The sequence below is a fragment of the Chiloscyllium punctatum genome, chromosome 10 (assembly GCF_047496795.1).
Source record: "Chiloscyllium punctatum isolate Juve2018m chromosome 10, sChiPun1.3, whole genome shotgun sequence".
In the NCBI taxonomy this organism is placed as follows: Eukaryota; Metazoa; Chordata; class Chondrichthyes; order Orectolobiformes; family Hemiscylliidae; genus Chiloscyllium; species Chiloscyllium punctatum.
This window is the reverse complement of record NC_092748.1, coordinates 44127665-44148194: the sequence shown is the minus strand read 5'-3', so window position 1 is coordinate 44148194 and position 20530 is coordinate 44127665. Positions and strand designations below refer to the sequence as shown.

The 20530-nt window shown below is 42.1% G+C and overlaps 1 protein-coding gene across 1 annotated transcript in view; it reads left to right on the top strand.

Annotated features, from left to right (window-relative positions):
• Positions 1-5368: 5368 nt before the first annotated feature.
• The window catches only part of LOC140482086 (uncharacterized), a 186418-nt gene continuing 171256 nt past the window's right edge, over positions 5369-20530 (top strand). The window contains exon 1 of the mRNA XM_072579024.1: positions 5369-5577. Within this exon, the coding sequence (XP_072435125.1) occupies positions 5502-5577 (76 nt within the window). The 5' untranslated portion in view covers positions 5369-5501. The remainder of the gene's footprint in view (positions 5578-20530) is intronic.

Here is a 20530-nt window from a genome sequence, read left to right as displayed (position 1 = left end):
TGTTTATGTTGTATGACAACAATTACATTTGTGAGCACATTGTAGCCTGGGGTTACAGGCAATGATGGTCAAGGCTGTAGCTTTCTTTTTATCATTTGGCCATCCAGGGATCCTTTGCAGCCTTACCACTTGCTATCAGCATGTTTTGGAAGGATTTAGTTAATTCTTAATCCATTTGGCCGGATGATAAAGCAATTTTCTTGGTTATCAAGTCATGGCAGGACTTTAACGTGGAGCTTTAACGTTAGAGGCATGGTTGCTACTTATTATGTCGCGGGACCTCCTGTTCAATAGAACACAACCAAATAAATCAATAAAAAGTGACACGTTTTGGCATGTACAGGCTTTGGAAGTCCAAAGACGACTGGATGAAGAGAAACATAAGAGTAATGTGAGGTTTCAGGCCCCAGAATTTGGCTGGTGTCACACCAGCTACATACGACCACCCTGGCACCACCATCTATCCCACAGCACTGAGAAAGTTAGAAAGCCACAAAGTGGTCAGTTCCATCTTTTACTTGTTTTTCATGGCATACTAGGGACTCAAGGGTTAAACATTCCCTTGCTAAGAGCAATCACTGCAGTATCAATTACATGTCTGTCCTCTTACAACACGAGACAGGACACCTCAGTAGGGGAGCTGGCTGACTCTCAGAGAACTGAATCTGGGGAGCCATACATGTGGATTCCACTTGCTGCTTCAGGCAAAGGTACTTATCCATAAGACCATAAGACCATAAGACATAGGAGTGGAAGTAAGGCCATTCGGCCCATCGAGTCCACTCCGCCATTCAATCATGGCTGCTGGGCACTTCAACTCCACTTACACGCATTCTCCCCGTAGCCCTTAATTCCCCGAGACAACAAGAATCTATCAATCTCTGCCTTGAAGACATTTAGCGTCCCGGCCTCCACTGCACTCTGCGGCAATGAAATCCACAGGCCCACCACTCTCTGGCTGAAGAAATGTCTCCGCATTTCTGTTCTGAATTGACCCCCTCTAATTCTAAGGCTGTGTCCACGGGTCCTAGTCTCCTCACCTAACGGAAACAATTTCCTAGCATCCACCCTTTCCAAGCCATGTATTATCTTGTACGTCTCTATTATGTCTCCCCTTAATAAACTCCAATGAATACAATCCCAGGATCCTCAGCCGTTCCTCATATGTTAGACCAACCATTCCAGGGATCATCCGTGTGAATCTCCGCTGGTCACGTTCCAGTGCCAGTATGTCCTTCCTGAGGTGTGGGGACCAAAACTGGACACAGTACTCCAAATGGGGCCTAACCAGAGCTTTATAAAGGCTCAGTAGCACATCGCTGCTTTTATATTCCAACCCTCTTGAGATAAGTGACAACATCGCATTCGCTTTCTTAATCACAGACTCAACTTGCATGTTGACCTTTAGAGAATCCTCGACTAGCACTCCCAGATCCCTTTGTACTTTGGCTTTACGAATTTTCTCACTGGCTTTACGAATTTCCTCCCTGGATAAGACTGATAGCCTTGGCCATAACCCTATTAACTACCTCCTGCTCCCATTATTTTGCTTCCTCTCCATATTAACATAGGTATGTGAATTCCCCATTGAGAACAAGGAAAGCCCTTCTGTTTTAATCTCTTCCCAACAACAACAATTATGAAGAATATGATAACCAGTCCCTGTAAACCATCCACTCGTTACCACATGTCATCGACAATCACAGGGCGTTTTAAAATAATAATTGCCTATCTTAAACAATGTAATGACAATCGACCATTTGACTTATAGGTCTTTGTTTAATCCCTATAAAAAATACTGTCTTTGTGTGTAGAGCAGAGATTCATGGAGAAGTGTCACCACAAGTACACACACAGCTACTTTTCAGGACATTGAGAATCTCTTGCCAGCTGTCCGATAATAAAGCATCTACTGTTGTACAGAAACTTGTGTCATCTGCATTTGTGGAACAAAATATGCATCAACATCACCTAATGCTGAAGGCTTCACTGTGGGATTTTGCAATGTGTGCTTTTAACTTCCTATTGTTGCCTTGTAGGTAGTGAAAAGATAGTGTTTAGTATAGTTGGAGGACCTTTGACTTGGTTTTGGAGTCAGTGGAGTTTGAAGGTCGGTCAGCAGAAAAGCACCTATATGGCACCTATATGGGTAATATAGTCACAGTCCCACTTGGCGTGCAAGTGCTCCCTGAGTATCTACAGTGTGCATAGTCCCTTGTAAAGCATGCCCTCAGCTTTCTATTCATGACTGCTCATGCTATATAGGCTGTTGCTCTTCTTTCTCCTCCAACCGTGAAGGCTGTTCTACCAGACTATTCATGACTGCAGTTAAGCCCTTCAGAAGGCGACTAACTGCAGTGAGTACAACAATCCTTATTTTCACTGCCAAGTGTAACTTTCTAGAATCAGACAAAAGACCAAAGCACCCAAATTAGTCAGCAACCTGAAATGTTAAACCAGCAATGAACCTAATTAATCACCAACACAATACTATCTCAGGATTTTGTTTGAGATCAAAGTTTTATGTGTAAACATTTTATTGTTCACAGGGAGCAAAAGATTAAAGTGTCGGCTAGTCAGGTTTGGCCTTGGAGCATTCCAAACAAGAAGTCACTCTTTCATTCTTGTCATCTTGTGTTCTTAAGATAGTTTTAATGAGGTTTAAAAGGTCAATGGTTAGGTACTGTTTTGTTGGGATGATGAGGTGGTGAAAGCAGATGATTGGCCAGCCAAGAAACAAAGAATACAATTCAAGAGAGGCTTCCATGGATGATAGGATGCTAACAACAGTGAAGTAGAGTATTTGAAAGGTAAAGTAGTGCCAACTTTTTTAGAATATTCTCAGAGTAAGCTGGGCACTCTCAGGCGAAGGCAGTTCTATCTGACTCTGATGCATGTACTGCATATTTTGTGTCTCAATATCTTACATGTATCGACTTTTGTATTTTAAGTTCGAGTATTATAGCTTTCTTTGTAACTCTGAGAATGATACATAACAAAAAGCTTTACTTTAGCCTCATAAAAGCAAGGACTGAACCTGGTGAAGACTCAGTTATGGAGTGATCAAGCATAGAACCAGGTCCTTCAGTCCACCATGTCTGTGTTGACCAACAAACACTAAACTACATATATCACATTTACCTTGCAATTGGTCCATTCCCTATGATTTCCTTGGTATTGAAAGTGCTTCTTCCAAGTCACAGGTTGTTGGGCAGGTCACCATCAGGTGGGTGGCATGGTGACTCAGTGGTTAGCACTGCTGCCTCACAGTGCCAGAGACCCGGGTTTGATTCAGGCCTTGGGTGACTGTCTTTGTGGAGTTTGCACATTCTCCCCAGGTCTGTGTGGGTTTCCTCTGGTGCTCTGGTTTCCACCCACTTCCCAAAGATGTGCAATTCAGGTGAATTGGCCAAGCTAAATTGCCCATCATGTTAGGTGGTTCCTTGCAGATGAGGATGACTCTGTTCCACTCTCAGGGTGAGTCAGTGGGTGGCCTTACAGATGGATGTGGCTACCACCGACTCAGTTACATGTGGGGCAGGTGGTGGTTATGGGAAGGGGTTGGTAGGGCATTGGTGTGGCAACATGTTCCTTTCACTGCTTTCGCCTAGCTTCCATATTTTCCTGACCGCAAGTCTTGAGGTGCTCAATGCCTTCCCGGATGCTTTTCCTCAACTTTGGATGGTCTTGGGCCTAGGTGGGAAAGCCACACTTTGCCAGTGAGGCCCTGAGGGTATCACTGAAATGCTTCCTTTGTTCACCTGGGGTTCACTCACCATTTCAAAGCTGAGAGTAGTGCACCTGTTTGGGGACTCTCTTGTCAGTCACACGGAAGACATGCCCAGCCCATCAGAGCTAAACAAGGGTGGTCAGTGCCTCAATGCTGGGGATGTTGGCCTGGTCGAGGACGCTGGTATTGGTGTGTCTTTCTTTCCAGCGGATTCTCAGTATCTTGCGCAGGCAGCATTGTTGGTACTACTTCAGCAACGTGAGGTGTCTCAGAGTCATATAGGAGGGCACAATCTACAGCAGCTCTGTAAACCATGATCTTGGTGTCAGATCTAATGTTGTTGTCCTCAAATACCTCTTTCATCAAGCGGCCGAAAGCTGTGCTAGCACACTGGAGGCAATGCTGGATCTTTCCTCAATAGCTGCTTGGCCAAATGGCCAAAGGTATTGGAAGTGAACAACGTTCTGAAAGGCTTCCCCTTGAACCTTGGTGCCCAGGGGATTGCTCCACAATGCCAGGCCAGGTTGGTGGAGGACCTTCGTCTTGTGGATGTTGAGCAAGTAGCATCAAGCAGAACATGCTGAAATTAGCGAAGAGAGGCAGAAAGTGGTGGTGGAGGGTTGCTTTTCAGACTGGAGGCCTATCACCCGCAGGGTTCCACAGGGATTGAGTTCTGGGTGTTCTTTGGCTTGTCATTTATACAAATGATTTGGGATGAGAATATAGGAGGCATGGTTAGTAAGTTTGCAGATGAAACCAAACTTTATGGCATAATAAAAATGAAGAGGGTTTTCTAAGATTACAAAGGGATGTTGATTAAATGGGTCAATGAGCTGAAAAATAGAACATGGAGTTCAATCTGGATAAATGTGAGGCATTGCATTTTGGCAGAAAAAACAAGGTAGGGCTTACACAATGAATGGTAGGGCCTTGGTTAGTGCTGTATAACAGAGGGATCCAGGGATTCAGGCATATATTTGTTTGAAGTTTGCATCACATATAGGGAAGGTGGTTAATAAGGCATTTGGCATGCTTGCCTTCATAGCTCAGTCCTTTGAGTACAGGAGTTGGGAAGTCATGTTGAGGCTATATAGGACATTGGTGATGCCTCGTCTGGAATACTGTGTCCAGTTCTGGTCGCTCAGTTGTAGGAAGGATATCATTAAACTGGAAAGAGTTCAGAAGAGATTTACATCGATATTGGTGGGTATGGAAGGCTTGAGTTATAAAAAAGGCTGAATAGGTTGAGGTATAGATAGAGTTAATGGTAGTTGTCTTTTCCCTAAGATGGGGGCTTTCAAGACTAGGGGGTATATTGTTAATGTGAGATGAGAGAGATTTAAAAAAGATATGAGCAGCAAAGTTTTTTTTACACCGAGGATGGTTCATTTAGTGCTTTAATTTTAAATAAAATTGGTTGCTGTTGTTTGCTTTAGATTTGCTTGTGATAAACTTACAGAAATAAAGCAAATTAGCTTGATTCATTTAAATAAGTTTATTATAGAATATCTGCGGTTTATTAAACAAATATAAATCAAAGCCAAAACAAGAAAAAAAATCGAGAGGCCCATTTCAGTATCAAATTTCAGAGAGGGGCGGGAGATATAGCATTGCCAAACTTCTTCCACTTAAAACTTTAGAAGCAGAAGAAAAATCGCCATGTGAACTGAAGCTGTGCTGAAGGAGGAAGAACATACTGGTTTGATGTTACTACACTGAAAACTGTCAGCCCATTTGGTTTCATGCAGCGCCCTGAGCTTAAAATTCAGATATGCAGCATTTTGTGCATTTGTGGTCCTTCCTACTTCTTGGGATAACACATGTGTCATTAACATCAGCTCAATCTGGTAAGTGTCATTCTGGATTTCTTTCTGATCCTGTCGACAGACATTATTGTGAATTAAGACTGTAGTCAATACATTAGATTATGAAAATGATCTTTAAAATTTCAGATTTATTTTTAAACAAAGCTAACTGTTATTATATTTGATTCACCATGCTTCGCATTTGTCATTTTTCTTCCTATCAAATTATTCCTATTTTATTGCTTTTCCTTGATGCTTGGTGACTCATGTATGTATGTAATACAAGTTGAGATGCAATTGCTTCCTGTTATTTCTCAACTGAGGTCATTTTTTCCCTCCTTGTCTTGACCTGGATACTGAGTGTCAACTGCATGTTGAATGTTGAGCATGCTCCTCTGTGCACCCTCTTTTCAAACACAATCATTAAAGATTACTGAATAGGGAAGAAATAACATCCTGGAGGATTTGGGTTCCAATTATTTTAAAACTTACCACTTTGACCAAGTCTGTTCACTTGGTGAAATTTTTCTCCATGCGATTCAATGTCAAATTTAATAACTAACATACCTTAGGGCAATTTTATTATGCTAAAGGTGCTACATAAATGTAAATTGCTGTTTTGTTGTATTATTGTGTTGTTCTGTTTGGCTGACAACGTAGACCAGGGATTGAGCATGGAATATGTTGGGTTTTGTGTGACTTAGTACAACGTAATAAATACAGTGTATTTATTTTAATGAAGTGAGATTTTTATATTTATGTGTCAATAATTCATTTTATTTTCTTAAGAACAAATTCAGGATGTATATTTTGGTCGAAGTATTCTCTTTTTTTATTCTTAATGAATGTTACAATTCAGTACATTGTACTGGATTGGACTTTGGCACTTCTTCGTGCTCTCAGTCTGATACGGTACTTCATCATAAATTTAACTGTTTGTCTTGTTTCTAAGCTGGCTTTCTATACTGTCCAAACTGGGGTTTAAATGATTGTGCTTTCTTAGTTTGGGAGAAACTTACTGATAGGATAATTGTATTTGTGCATGGTTTATACTTTCCGTAGTTCAATAAATGTTGGACAAAGGCATTTTAACCTTTAATATATCATCAAACTTAATATGGTTCAATTGAGGCAAACAAGTTGGCACATCAAAATGTGTTCCAGATATGACATAACCACATGTAACTAACAGTATCAGACAGCTCAACTGCAATACTTGCTACTTAGATCCACCCAGTTTTTAGAGAGGCAGCAGTAATTTCTGGACTACTCATATCAAGATCATGTTTCCTGCTACAATGTAAACTGGGTCGGTCTAAAGAGCAAAGATTGCAGTTGAACTGTTGGTTACATGTAGTTATGTCATAGCCAGAACACATTTTAACATGTCAACTTATTGTCATGGCATAGTACTGAGCATAGTGCCTTCCAACTCAACAACTTAATTCTAATAGGAAGTGTAAAATGGCTTAACTATGAAAAATCACATAAACTATCCTGATAACATTTAAAAAATAAGAATTTAGTTGAGTACATTTCCTTCATGTTGAGAATGATTGCTATTACTCTAGGAAGCTTACAGTAAGTACTGTAGGACTAGTGCCACTGACATGTAGTGTACTCTTGCTGTAAAAATGAAACAGCACATTAAGGCTGCTCCGGAAATACTTAAATCAGCACATATTTGAAGATATTAAGCTCTATTCAATAGAGATAATTGAAGAAAAGGGCAACATGGTGGCTTAGTGGTTAGCACTGCTGCCTCACAGTGCCAGGGACTTGGGTTTGATTTCCACCATGGGTGACTCTGTGTGGAGTTTGCACAGTGTCTGCATGGGTTTCCTCTGGTTGCTCCGGTTTCCACCCACAATCCAATGATGTGCATGTTAGGTGAATTGGCCATCCTAAAATGCCTATAGTGTTCAAGGATGTGTCGGTTAGGGGCATTGTCAGGGGAAATGTAGAGTAATAGGGTAGGGGTGTGGGTTTGGGTGGGGTACTCTTTGGAGGTTATTTGTGGACTTGTTAGGCTGCATGGCCATTTTCCACACTGTAGGGCTTCACTCAATTGGAACAATAGAGCCTGGCATGACTAAAAATATTCAAAAGGATATTATAATCTCATCATTCATTTATTTTATCATGACGCCTGTCATGGAATAATCAGACTAAAGCCATGGCTAATCAGGCAGACCAGAGATTGCACAGTAAATAGATCTCCTGTTGACTCCTAAAGCCAATCTACCACCAACAAGGCACAAGTACAATGTTCTTCACTTGGCTGGATGAAGTGATAACAATCAAGAAGGTCAAGACCATCTAGAATGAAGCAATCCTCTTGATCAGTATTGCCATTCATCACTTTGAAAATACACTCTATCCACCATCCACGTACAGACTCTGCAGTACCACTCACAAGCTGCACTGCAACAATTCTTCAATGCATCTCCAACAGCAGCCTCCAACCCTGGGATCTCGACCACTCAGAAAGAGCAGGGCAGCAAGTAAGTTCTTTCCAAGCCACACATCACCATTCTGACTCAGAACTATATCATTCCTTTACTGTTACCAAGTAAAATCCGAAAATCTTAAAATCCTGGACTTCCCTCTATAATGACACTCCAGGTATAGAAATCGTAGGAAGGTGAGTTAATGGGTTTCTGAACATAATCACTTACCATTGAATGAAGACATCTTGTAAATTTTGAATGGAATTGAGGTATTTTCCTGGAGGGAATCAGAAGCCAGATATGTTCCTGGAACATCAGCGTGTCTCTGCATTCAGTTAGCATTGACAAATAATTGATGGCACATCCTTCTTAGTTGGGACGTTAGGTGTGAAATGGTGGTCATGCTTTTCCACTCTCAGAAGGCAGGGTGAAAGACGGTGAGAAGAGCAAACATTTGGCTGAGTTGGCCCTGGATAGTCACTCATCCCCTTCTCACCATCTCAGTAATTAGGTGGCAGATTAAAAAGAAAAGTCTATTGGGGATTTTCCCTACTTATTGACAATTAAGGTCTATAGGTGTTCAATTACTGGATACTTAAAGGCCTCAGCTAGCCTAATACATGCCCATTTAGCAGGGAAAAAGTGGCTGCTTTCCTGATAAGGAAACCAGATTGAACTGCCTGCTAGAATGATGATGAGGACCTCCATTTACCCCAATCCTTGACAAATTGGAGAAAGAACTGGGGTCAAAGGAATGGCCATCTATCTCCCTTTTTCATCCCTTTTCATCCACGACTCCACGCCACAATAAGTGAAGGAGAAAGACTGAACTACTTGTCAAAAGAGGCCCTGAAGAGTAGGCCTCAACCAGTGGTTTTCAGGACCAAGAGGCCTCTGGCCTCAGATTGGCTCACAACCTTTGAGCTGCGAGGCATGACTGCACTGCTGAGGCCTGTGATTAGATGAGATGCTCAGCCACAGGCTCCTATGAAGCTGGTTGGAGCTTGATATGCTGAGTTTTCTTGATGTTGGCGATAGTGAGTCAGTCACCAATGAAGAAACCCACCCCCACACTCAAGTAAGAGAATCACAGCCAATGTTTGTCTGATTGTATATAAATATGCAAGCATTAAACAAAAAATACTTAATGCCACTGAGGAACCCCTCTCAGTTTACAAATGAATCAGTTAAGATCTTCATTGACATTGGTAGAAGTTGTAATGCTTGTCAAACAGTCTTAATTTTAATTGAATATTAGCCAAGCCTGCTTTGCAATGGTGTTGCCTAAGTGCTATTACTTGCTGGTGAGGGCTTGGAGGCACAATAATCTATAGATTTCACTTTGGTTTTTAAAACCTGCTGATGATCCTATCTGAATTCCTGGGAATGACAGGCTAGAAAGGCCTTGTCAGAAACAATGTGCTCTTGCATCTCTCGTTTCTAGTGGTCATGTGTTTAGAATGATGTTACTAAGAGTTTGCAATTAGATTAATAAGCAAAATGCACGAATGTGGTTGACAAAAATAAAAAAAAACAAAATTTTAGGAGGGCTGCTGAACAGAACAAACAAGAGCTGGGTTCTAAGCAGTATCTCAAAAGAAGGGTTACAAAGGCTGAAAGGTTGGGGATTTCTAGATGTGGGATCAAGGCAACTTGAGGCACCACTGTAAATGGTGAAAGGGGTAAAAGAACAAGAGACAAGACAAAGAAAAAGTTCAGTTGAGAGGTTGGAGAGCTAGAGAAAAATAAAGAAATAGGGCAAAGTAACTTCCATCAAATGAAGAATGAACAGTAGTTGGCCATTCAGACCCTTGAATGTGCTGTACCATTTAATACAATCATAGTTCATCTGATTGTAACCTCAAGTCCACAATCCTACCTATCTCTGATGACCTTTCATCCTCTTGCTTGAAGGGATTTAAAGTGAGAATGCACATTTTAGTTTCTAATATTTGCCAATGAGGCAGCAGTAATAGTCACATGAGCGTAAGGGTGAGGCTCCCAGTTCTGCAGGAGGCAAGAGGAGTGGTGGGACAGATAAACTGAACTGGGCAGCAATCATAAACTATGATTCTCTCCAGAAGGGTAATCCTCTGTAGAGGGTATTTATGTTCTCTTACCTCAAAAGGTGGGTTGACTTTCCCCATTGTTCATTAAAAGGACCAGAATTGAGTGGGCACTTATCAGTGCCTTGCCAGTGACACCCACGTTCCATGAATGGATTAAAAAAAATCTGATGAAGGAGACAGACTATGAAAATATTATTGTTAATCAATTTCAGGGCAATGAAACTACCAACACATGCTTGAATTCTCCGATTATTTTTCCAGTTGGCTGAGAGGCCTTTGGTTCCTCTTTGACATAATTCATTGAGTGAAACTGTTTCATTTTGCACTATTGTTTTAAATAAAGGGTGCATTTTTATGTTATTATACTTGTACTGTGATTATTGAGAAGTGTTACATTAGGTGCAGAACCTGCCCTTTGTGTAATTGCACACAACAATACCTGCATACTCCTATGATCTGGAGGCAAACATGATTACATGCATTACCTCAAGCAAACAACAGGTAATTGAGGACACATAATCACTAGAACATGTACCCCAGTTCTCTTACAACCTCTTTGTGATTATTTGCTTTATTCCTTCACTGTCCCTACTGTCTTGGAGCTAAGGCAAGGTAATAATCTTTCCCTCCTGCACCTTATGGAGTTCAGCCACTTTTCTCCATTACTTCCATAAATTGTCTCTGTGCTGTACACACTTGGCACTAGCCCTGCCTCACACTGACTTCATTGTCAAGGTTACTGTTTTTGAACTCAATCTTCCAAGCCTTGACGGTAATCCCCAATGCTAGGTCTATTCTTCATTAAGTCATGAGCACAATATTAATGACAAATATTGCTGATAACTGTGAGACAATGAAAGATGTCCTGAAGGAAGATCTGCATCCCATTCTAATGAAAGAAGATGCTCCATTCTTTTTCACTTCAGTCAAATATATCATAAATTAATGAGCAACATTTACAATGATGCAAGTGAATGTATCGTTAAAATGTGCTGTGCAGATTCATTAAAGATCACCCAAGCCACACTTGTACCCTCAAGACATAGATTCATGCAGCACAGAAGTTAAGTCTGTGCGAACCTATCTACATTAGTCTCACTTTCCAGCACTTAGCCCAAAACCTTGAATGTTATGAGATTTCAAGTGCTCATCAACATTTTTTGAAACGTTGTTGTGAGGTTTCCCATGTCACCTACCTGTCCAAGCAGTGTGTTCCAGGTTTCTACCATCCTTTGAGTGAAAAGAAAATGTCCTTAAATCCACTCTGTATCTCTTGCCCTTTGCTTTAAAATTATGACCACAGTTATTGACCCTTCAACTAATGGGAACAGCTGCTTCCTATCCATCCAACCCATGCCCTTGCATCATTTTATATACCACAATAACCCATTCCCACTTAGCTCTAAAGAAAATAATAACCTGAGCATATCTGGCCTTTCTTCAAAGCTGAAAAACTCAAATCCAGGCAACATCCTTCTGAATCCCTTCTGCATCCTCTTCAGTGTAATCACGTTCTTCTTATAGTGTGGTGACCAGAACTGTACGCAAGTAACCATTGTCTCAAACAGCTTCAGCATAACCTCCCTGCTCTGATAATTTTTGCCATTACTGACAAAGGCAACTGCCTTCCTAACCTCCCTATCCCTGCTGGTCCCCAAGATCCCTCTGTGCTTCCTGTTATACTGCCATTCTCTTGTTACTTCTTCCAAAGTGCATCAGCTCATATTTCTCAAGGTTAGATTCCATCCTCCACTGATCAATCCAACTACGTCATCCTGTAAACTAAGACCTTCTTAAAACCATCAGTCATAAAATCCCTGCAGTTTAGAAACAGGCCATTAAGCCTATCAACCCCCCAAAGAGCATCCCACCCACACCCACCATTCTCCATGGTTAATCCATCTAACCTACACATCCCTGGGCATTATGGGAAATTTAACATGGCCATTCCACCCAAGACGCATATTTTTGGAATGTAGGAGGAAACGGAGCACCCGGAGAAAACTCACGTAGACATGGGGAGAATGTGCAAACTCCACACAGTCACCTGTGAATGGAATTGAACCCGGGTCCCTGGCACTGTGAAGCAGGAGCGCTAACCACTGAGCCACATGACACTTAATATTCTTCACTATTATCCAGGAGAAACCTCCTGTAAAAAAGCTATCCCTTTTTCCCGCTTCTTTCGCCTCCGCCGTATCTGCTCCCAGGAGGACCCAATTCCACCATAAAACATCCCAGATTGTCTCCTTCTACAAGGACAACAATTTCCCCTTTCACGTGGTCAACGATGCCCTCCAGCACATCTCCTCCACTTCCTGCACCTCTGCCCTTGACCCCACCCCTCCAATCTCAATAATGACAGAACTGCCACCCTAGTCCTCACCTTTCACCCCACCAACCTCCAGATGCAATGCATCATCCTCGCCATTTCCGCCACCTACAAACAGACCCCACCACCAGAGATATATTTTCCTTCCTACCCTATCTGTGTTCAGCAGAGACCATTCTCTCTCCCTTGTTAAGTCCACACCCCTCCACCCCTCCCACCAACCCACCCTCCCCTCCCAGCACCTTCCCGTGCCACCGCAAGAAGTATAAAACCTCAGCCCACTCCTCTCCCCTCACCTCCATCTAAGGTCCCAAAGGATCCTTCCATATCTGACAGAGATTTACCTGTACCTTCACACACATCATCTACTGTGTCCATTGCTCCCGATGTGATCTCCTCTACATTGGGGACACAGGACGCCAATTTGCGAAACATTTCACAGAACATCTCTCTGACACACGAATGAAACAACCCCTCTGCCCTGTGGCCAAACACTTCAATTCCCCCTCCCATCCACCAAGGACATGTAGGTCCTGGGTCTCCTCCACCACCAGATTCTAGCCACCTGAGGCCTGGAGGAAGAACGCCTCATCTTCCATTTTGGGACCCTCCAAACACACGGGATCAATGTTAATTTCAACAGTTTCCTCATCTCCCCTCCCCCAACCTTGTCATAGATCCAACCCTCCAACTCAGCACTGCCCTCTTGAACTGTTCTACCTGTCCATCGTCCTTCCCACCTATCTGCTTCACCTTCCACTTCGACCAATCACCAAGACTCCCCACCTTCATCTGCCTATTGCATTCCCAGCTACCTTCACCCAGCCCCACCCCATCCCCTTTATCTCTCAGCCCCTTTTTGCATCCCCCACATTCCTGATGAAGAGTTCATATTTGAAACAATGACTCTCCTGCTCCTCGGATGCTGCCTGACCGGCTGTGCTTTTCCACCACAACACTTGTTGAATCATCACTATGGACAACCCAACCAATCCTTGTGTCATCTGTTAACTTAATTAGCACCACCCCACATTCTCACCTACAAGTTGTTCTCCTATAACATGCCCTTCATTAATGCGCATTCACTACAATGCGATTGACCAATTAGAGACGTTGTATCTAAAGTGCAAACGTGTGTTGGCTGTATATCCTTCATTAAATCTTGCCTCTCCCAATGCAGATTAATTCACTTCTTCAGAATTTTCTTCAGTAGTTCCCAATCACTAACATGTGACTTACAGTTCTATAGTTGCCTGGTCTATCTCTCCATCCTTCCTGAAAAGTGGAACTACATTAACTATCTCCAGTCATCTGCCACCTCCTCTGTGTTCATAGAGTCGCAGAGTCATACAGCACGGAAACAGACCTTTCAGTCCAACCAGTCCATGCCGACCATTATCCCAAACTAAATTAGTCCACCTGTCTTCGCTTGGCCTGAATCCCTTCAAGCATTTTTTATTCATGTGCTTATTTAAATGTCTAATGTACATTGTAAATGTACCCCCATCTACCGATTCCTTTGGAATTTCATTCCACATCCAAATCACTCTCTATGTAAAAAAATTGCCCCTGAGATTTTAAATTTTTTTTTTCCCTTGCACTTTAAAAATATGTCCCCTTTTCATAAAATCCCACACCCTAGGGAAAATACATTTGCCATTCACCCCTCATTATTTTATAAATTTCTATAAGATTGCCTTTTAACCTCCAATGTTGCGGTGAAAAAAATCCCAGCCTATCTAGCCTTTTCTTATAATTCAAACTGCCCATTCCCGACAGCATCCTGGTAAATCTCTTCTGAACCCTCTCCAGCTTAATAATATTCTTTTTTTAATAGGAAAAGCAGAACTGCACCACAGTGCTCCAGAAGAAGCTTCACCAAAGTCCTGTACAACCTCAACATAATGTCCCAACTCCTATACTCAAATATCTGAGTAGTGAAGGCAAGCATGTTAAATCCCTTCTTAACAACCCTATCTATATGTGACACAAACTTCAAAGAATTATGTCTCTGAACCTCCAGGTCTCTGTGTTCCATAAAATTGCCCAAGGCTCTATTTTTAATTATATAAGTTCTGCCTTGGTTTGTTTTTCCAAGAAACAATAACATCTTCTTTCGTCGACCACTATGTCTAGGTGTTGCCTGATGTGGAGGCAGCCTGCTGTTAGCTATAGCCCAGTGGTGATGATGAGTTTGGTGGGTGTCCTCTGGGAGTTTAAGATCTAAAGGAGCCTTCCTTTTTTTTTGTTGTCAGCCTAGGCCAGAACTTCAATTGTAGTGTTGTTGAATATTTGAGCCAGGTTTTGTTTAATGTGAGACATGCCTGGTGTGTGGGGCGAGTGCTGGTGCAGGTTGGTCAGCACAGTCTGAGTGATTCAGTCGGCTTCCCAGTGCTGATGTTTTTCACCTGGAATCATAGAATCATGGAATCCTTACAGTGCGGAAAGAGATCATTTGGCCTCTTAAGTCTGCACCAACGTTCCAAAGAGCATCCTACCCAAAAGCTCCCTACTCTATAACCATAATCTCATATCTACTATGGCCAATCCACCTAACCTGCACAAATGCTGGATCCACTACTTTTCATCATTTATATAAATGATTTGGATGTGAGCATAAGGGGTATAGTTAGTACGTTTGCAGATGACACCAAAATTGGAGGTGTAGTGGGCAGTGAAGATTACAACAGATCTTGATCAGATGGGCCAATGGGCTGAGAAGTGGCAGATGGAGTTTAATTCATATAAATGTGAGGTGCTACATTTTGGGAATGCAAATCTTAGCTATATACTTAATTGAAAGGGTCCTCGGGAGTGTTGCTGAACAAGGAGACCTTGGAGTGCAGGTTCGTAGCTCCTTGAAAGTAGATAGGATAGTGAAGAAGGCATAAGTCGGAGTATTGAGTACAGGGCATGTTGCGGCTGTACATGACATTGGTTAGGCCACTGTTGGAATATTGCTTGCAATTCTGGTCTCCTTCCAATCGGAAAGATGTTGTGAAACCTGAAAGGGTTCAGAAAAGATTTACAAGGATGTTGCCAAGGTTGGAGGATTTGAGCTATAGGGAGAGGTTGAATAGGCAAGGATTGGTTTCCCTGGAGTGTCGGAGGCTGAGGGGTGACCTTATAGAGGTTCACAAAATCATGAGGGGCATGGATAGGATAAACAGACAAAGTATTTTCCTTGGGATGGGGGAGTCCAGAACTAGAGGGTGCGAAGGGAAAGATAGAAAAGAGACCTAAGGGGCAGCTTTTTCACGCAGATGGTGGTGCGTGTATGGAATGAGCTGCCAGAGGAAGTGGTGAAGGCTGGTACAATTGCAACATTTAAAAGGCATCTGAATGGGTATATGAATAGGAAGGGTTTGGAGGGATGTGGGCCAGGTGCTGGCATGTGGGACTAGATTGGGTTGGGATATCTGGTCAACATGGACGGGTTGGACTGAAGGGTCTGTTTCTGTGCTGTACATCTCTATGACTCTAACTTTGGACTGTGGGAGGAAACAGGAGCACCTGATGGAAACACATGAGGACACAGGAAGACTGTGTAAACTTCACACAATTGCCAGAGGCTGGAATCGAATTCAGGTCCCTGATGCTGTGAGGCAGCAGTGATAACCCATGCCCAAAAAGTATGTTCCAGGTGAATTATGTTCATTCATCAAAATATAATTGATGAAAGAAAAGTAAAATTTTTTTTTTGTAATTATTATCACTCTATCTAAAAGGGAAGGCCATCATGGTTCCATGCCTCAGGTAAAAGGCAAAGTTGAGAACACAGGATCTTCATAGTAACCTCAGCTAATATGAGAACTGAACCCGTGCTGTTGGTATCAGTCTGAATCACAGACTAGCTATCTCATCTATTGAGCTAACCACCACATCATCCCAGCCCCCCTACCCCGAGTCTGATTAAGGTGAAATAATCCAATATCACCATACTGTCATGTAAGTCTAAGCTGCAATTGCTATATTAGAGAATGGGATATATTTTCCTTCATTTATTAAGGAACTGCAAAGCATTTCAAAGCCAGGGATTTATATGTTTTTAATATGTACATTTTTATAGTAATTTACTCCATCAGGACCTGCATTTTACATTTATACATTGTCAGTATTCCCAGTGAAGGTTTTAGTTGGGAACTCTTGAATCTCCAGCTGTTTTATCTCTGGCTTGCAATTGAAGCCAGCTTGAAATGTTAATGAATGTAAATAGCTGATGGCAAAATGTTGTCTTTATTTTACAATTGTTTATATTGAGTGTTTAATATATTTAACATAGCCATCTTAATTTCAATAAATCTCCAATCTTTTGCTTTGCAATGCAAATAGATTTTGGCTGCTATAAAGAGATAAAGATTTTGCTTATGATTGAGATGACAAATCTAAGTTTTGCATTTATTGTACTTAAAATATTAAACAATTAAAAAACACTAATTAACTTCACTGCTCCTTGTTTTAGTCATGCAGCACACACACACATCTGCCTCATCTTCCCAACTGCCAAAAGGTGAAACCATTTCAACTTTTTCAACTGGCTTTCTATTCAAAACCACCATACCTTAACTGGCTCTATCTCCATTGTTGTCCTATGTCAGCAAAAAGGAAGCCAAGAAACCCGCATTGCCCACCACTCACACTGAAATCCGAGCATGTATTCAAAATTCCTGCTATACATAAGGTTAAGTTCAAAGAATGAACCTAGAATTGCAGCAGTCTCTGTGGTGGAACTACTACATATATATGTAGTAGAAACAGTCATAATATCTTATGAATTTAACTCAGCCAGAATGAAATAAACACACAAAATATAACAATAGGCCTGATCTATTTAAAGTTAATGACGAAATGAAACAATTTTTGTTTCTGTTGTTTATTTAGACCAATATTGCTTGTTGCACTTATTGAGTGGAGGATAACACAGCCTAAAAGTATAAAAATGTGTCCATTAAGTCAAGTATTCAGCCTTCAGCAAGCAAATGAACTAAACAATTAATGGGAATGTTTTGATCAATCCAGTTTTGATTATGGACTTGCTTATTAAAAAAAAACTTTTGCAATCATTGCCATATAAAGTAATACAAGCTCCTTAACGCTGTAACTTTTTTTAATATCAGAGAGTCATTCAAATTGGCAAATATTTGGATTGGTCATACTCTTTGGAATGCAAGCACAGGTTACTGATTCTTTAATCTGTTTAAATTTATGTTTGATTTAAAAGCAAACCATTTCTTTGCCTATGTAACTGGCTAGATTTTTCAGATATTTTATCTGAAAATCCATTATGAAAATGAATTGGGTATTTAGTCCCAAATTTGTAGCTAGCTGGTAGTTATTTACGACATCAACTCTTAATTTTTAACTTTTTAAAAATCCATGGAATGCATCTATCACTTGCACAGACAGCATTCTCACCTACCTTTAATTCCTATTGAAACAGTGGGGTGAGTTGCCTGCCTGAATCACTACCGTGCGTATGGTGGAGTTGCTTCCTCAATGCCATCAGGAAAGGGTTCGAGAGTGGTGAGGCAGAGGTCCTCTTCAATACTACTGCCACACACACAATCTTCTACTATATATGTGCCAAAAAGCTTGAGCAACAGATATTTGGATCAGGATAACAATGTGTAATGTTGAGGCATCCCGATGTTTGGAGAATGCTACTCAAATGTTATTTGTGTGGTGCAACTGCTGAATGATGACATGACTGAGGTGCTGCTTTTGTTTTGAAATCGTCCACTAAGGCTCATTGGAACCGCCCCCAGTAGACCCAGGCTGTGCTGTCCATGTGTCTGTGATTTAAGTAAAAACCAAAAAAAAACTGTGGATGTTGTCAATCAGAAACAAAAACAGAAATTTACAGAAAACCTCAGCAGGTCTGGCAGCATCTCTGGAGAGAAATCAGAGTGATTCTTACGTTTCAAGTAACACTTCTTTAGAACCTTTGCCTCTGATTTCACTCCCCAGATGCTGCCAGGCCGACTGAGCTTATCCAGCTATTTTATTTTTTGTCCTGCTACATTGAAGGCTGCTACACTAATAGATGAGGAGCAAGCACATGCAGGTAGAAGCTTAGGACCAGAATCAATCTTCAGTGAATGAGCAACCAACCCCTACTGCGGAGTATCTAGCACATGGAAATGTGGGGTGGTGGTGTTATGCTCTGTCTAAATGGACATAAGAAAAATTGGTTATGCTGTCCAGCATTTCTACAATGGAACATCTCCTTCCAGTGGGACAGATGATGGCCCTCTTGATATCAGGTTTCTGTGTAGGTCATGTCTGGGGTTTTGTACTAATGCCATCCAGACAAAAGATGCCTCTTGATCCTCGAGATCTTTGCTCCAAACAACTGTAAGATCATGGAGGCTATGGGCTGGAAAATGGGAGTCATTGACAGCCACAAAATCCCGATGTTCAAATTACAATGTTCTTCAGACTGACCAGTATCTTCAGTATCTGACAGTGCAGCGTTGTCAGCCATAGCAACACAGGCAGGACTTCTTGCTGAATGTGGTTCAATGGAAGCAAGTTTCATGAAGACACCTTTCACTGACTGTAAATGTTTTGATACAGCTGATGCCAGCAACCTCTGTATAAACCCAACAGCAAATGCAGCTTTAAGCTTTGCTCTTTACGTGCAGTTCATACTGTTTCATAAAATATAAAGTAATGAATGTATAGAAACCTTCACAACATCCAATATTCCCTTAATCAATCATGACAACGATTTGTGTTTGTATGAGCACTGTGGAAAGGAAGGCTGTCGTTCAGTTAGGGTTAAGGCATGATGTGCTTCTCCTTTGCCTGGGGTCCTATAGGCACCACTCTGCCTCCTTGTGAGGAAGGGGCACCTAGACTGATGTCAAGGTCCCTCACCCCACTGTTGCCTTGCCAATGGTACTGAGCCCCAATGACTGGAGTGATGGATTGCAAAGCCTGAGGCCATTGGAGTTGACTCCGCATTGCAGCTGACAATGTGTCGATGGATGCAGCTGGAGGCTTGAATGCCAGCAGCAACATCGTACAACCAAAATTGTTTGCATCCTCCAACCTTTCAGTCAGTTTGCCCAAGGCCTCTGACAAACCTGCCTGCCGTGCCTATGTCAGCTTTTGCATTTTTATAAAGTTGCAATTAGCAGATCCAATGGAGTCACCTCCTGTCTGGTTTGAGCAGGTGCCTGGTCTCTGCCAGTCCTTTGAGTGCCAGTGATCTGGGGTGTTTCATCCTGTGGAGATGAGCAGTGATGTCCTCACACCCAGGTGCTTGCAACTGTAACCTAGCACCCCCCACCCCACGGTGCCAGCATCTGAGCTGGTACAGGGTGTAGCTTTGCTGGCACATTTTCTGAATGATGTGCGACTTTTCCTCAGAGGTGGAGAAGGAGATGCCAGCTGGCACTGTCTAGAAAGATGGCACTGGTGCCTGCAGGAGACAAAGTGGAGAATGGGTTATGAAATAGACTTTGAACATTATATACACTAAGAATACATACACTGTGGTAATGGCAAAACACCACAGCAATAAACACCAGATCTAACTTGATTACTGGGACCTAGAAGTGTTGGCATCACCACGTGAGCAATCACAGTCCTTCCTTGCTTGGACAATGATGCTGTCTTTGTAGGGGGCAGGGTATAAGGAGTTCGATATTGGGCATCCCACCAACCACCTTGGCTTTCTCATCCCTATTTTGGGATGCTTTCTCCAGGAATAAGGGGAGGAGAGGGATTGCGTGAAGTGAAAGGAGCTGGCAGAGCAGTTAGTATTGGCGCAGATGGGGGAAAGGTGGTGAGATGGTTTGAGTGTGTGAGTAGGCAGTGCAGAGGGCATATGCGGGGTCAGTTGTTTGGGGTGGTGGCTTTAGAATGGGTGACACTAAGTGAAGGAAGATGTTGCATTTAAGAGTGAGATTGACAGAAATTGACAGAACCTGAGCCTTGGTGGGGGATGGGTGCAGTAACAGAGATCGAGTGAGAGAAGACCCACTTGCTTTCATTTACCTTCTTGTAGCACTCTTGGGCTTTCCTCTAGATTATTGGTATTTCACTGAGCTTGATGTCAACCTCAACCCCACTGGCAGGGTTTGGCAGTCCTGAGAAAAGAGGTCACCTCTCCTTTGCAACATACAATCCACCAAGAC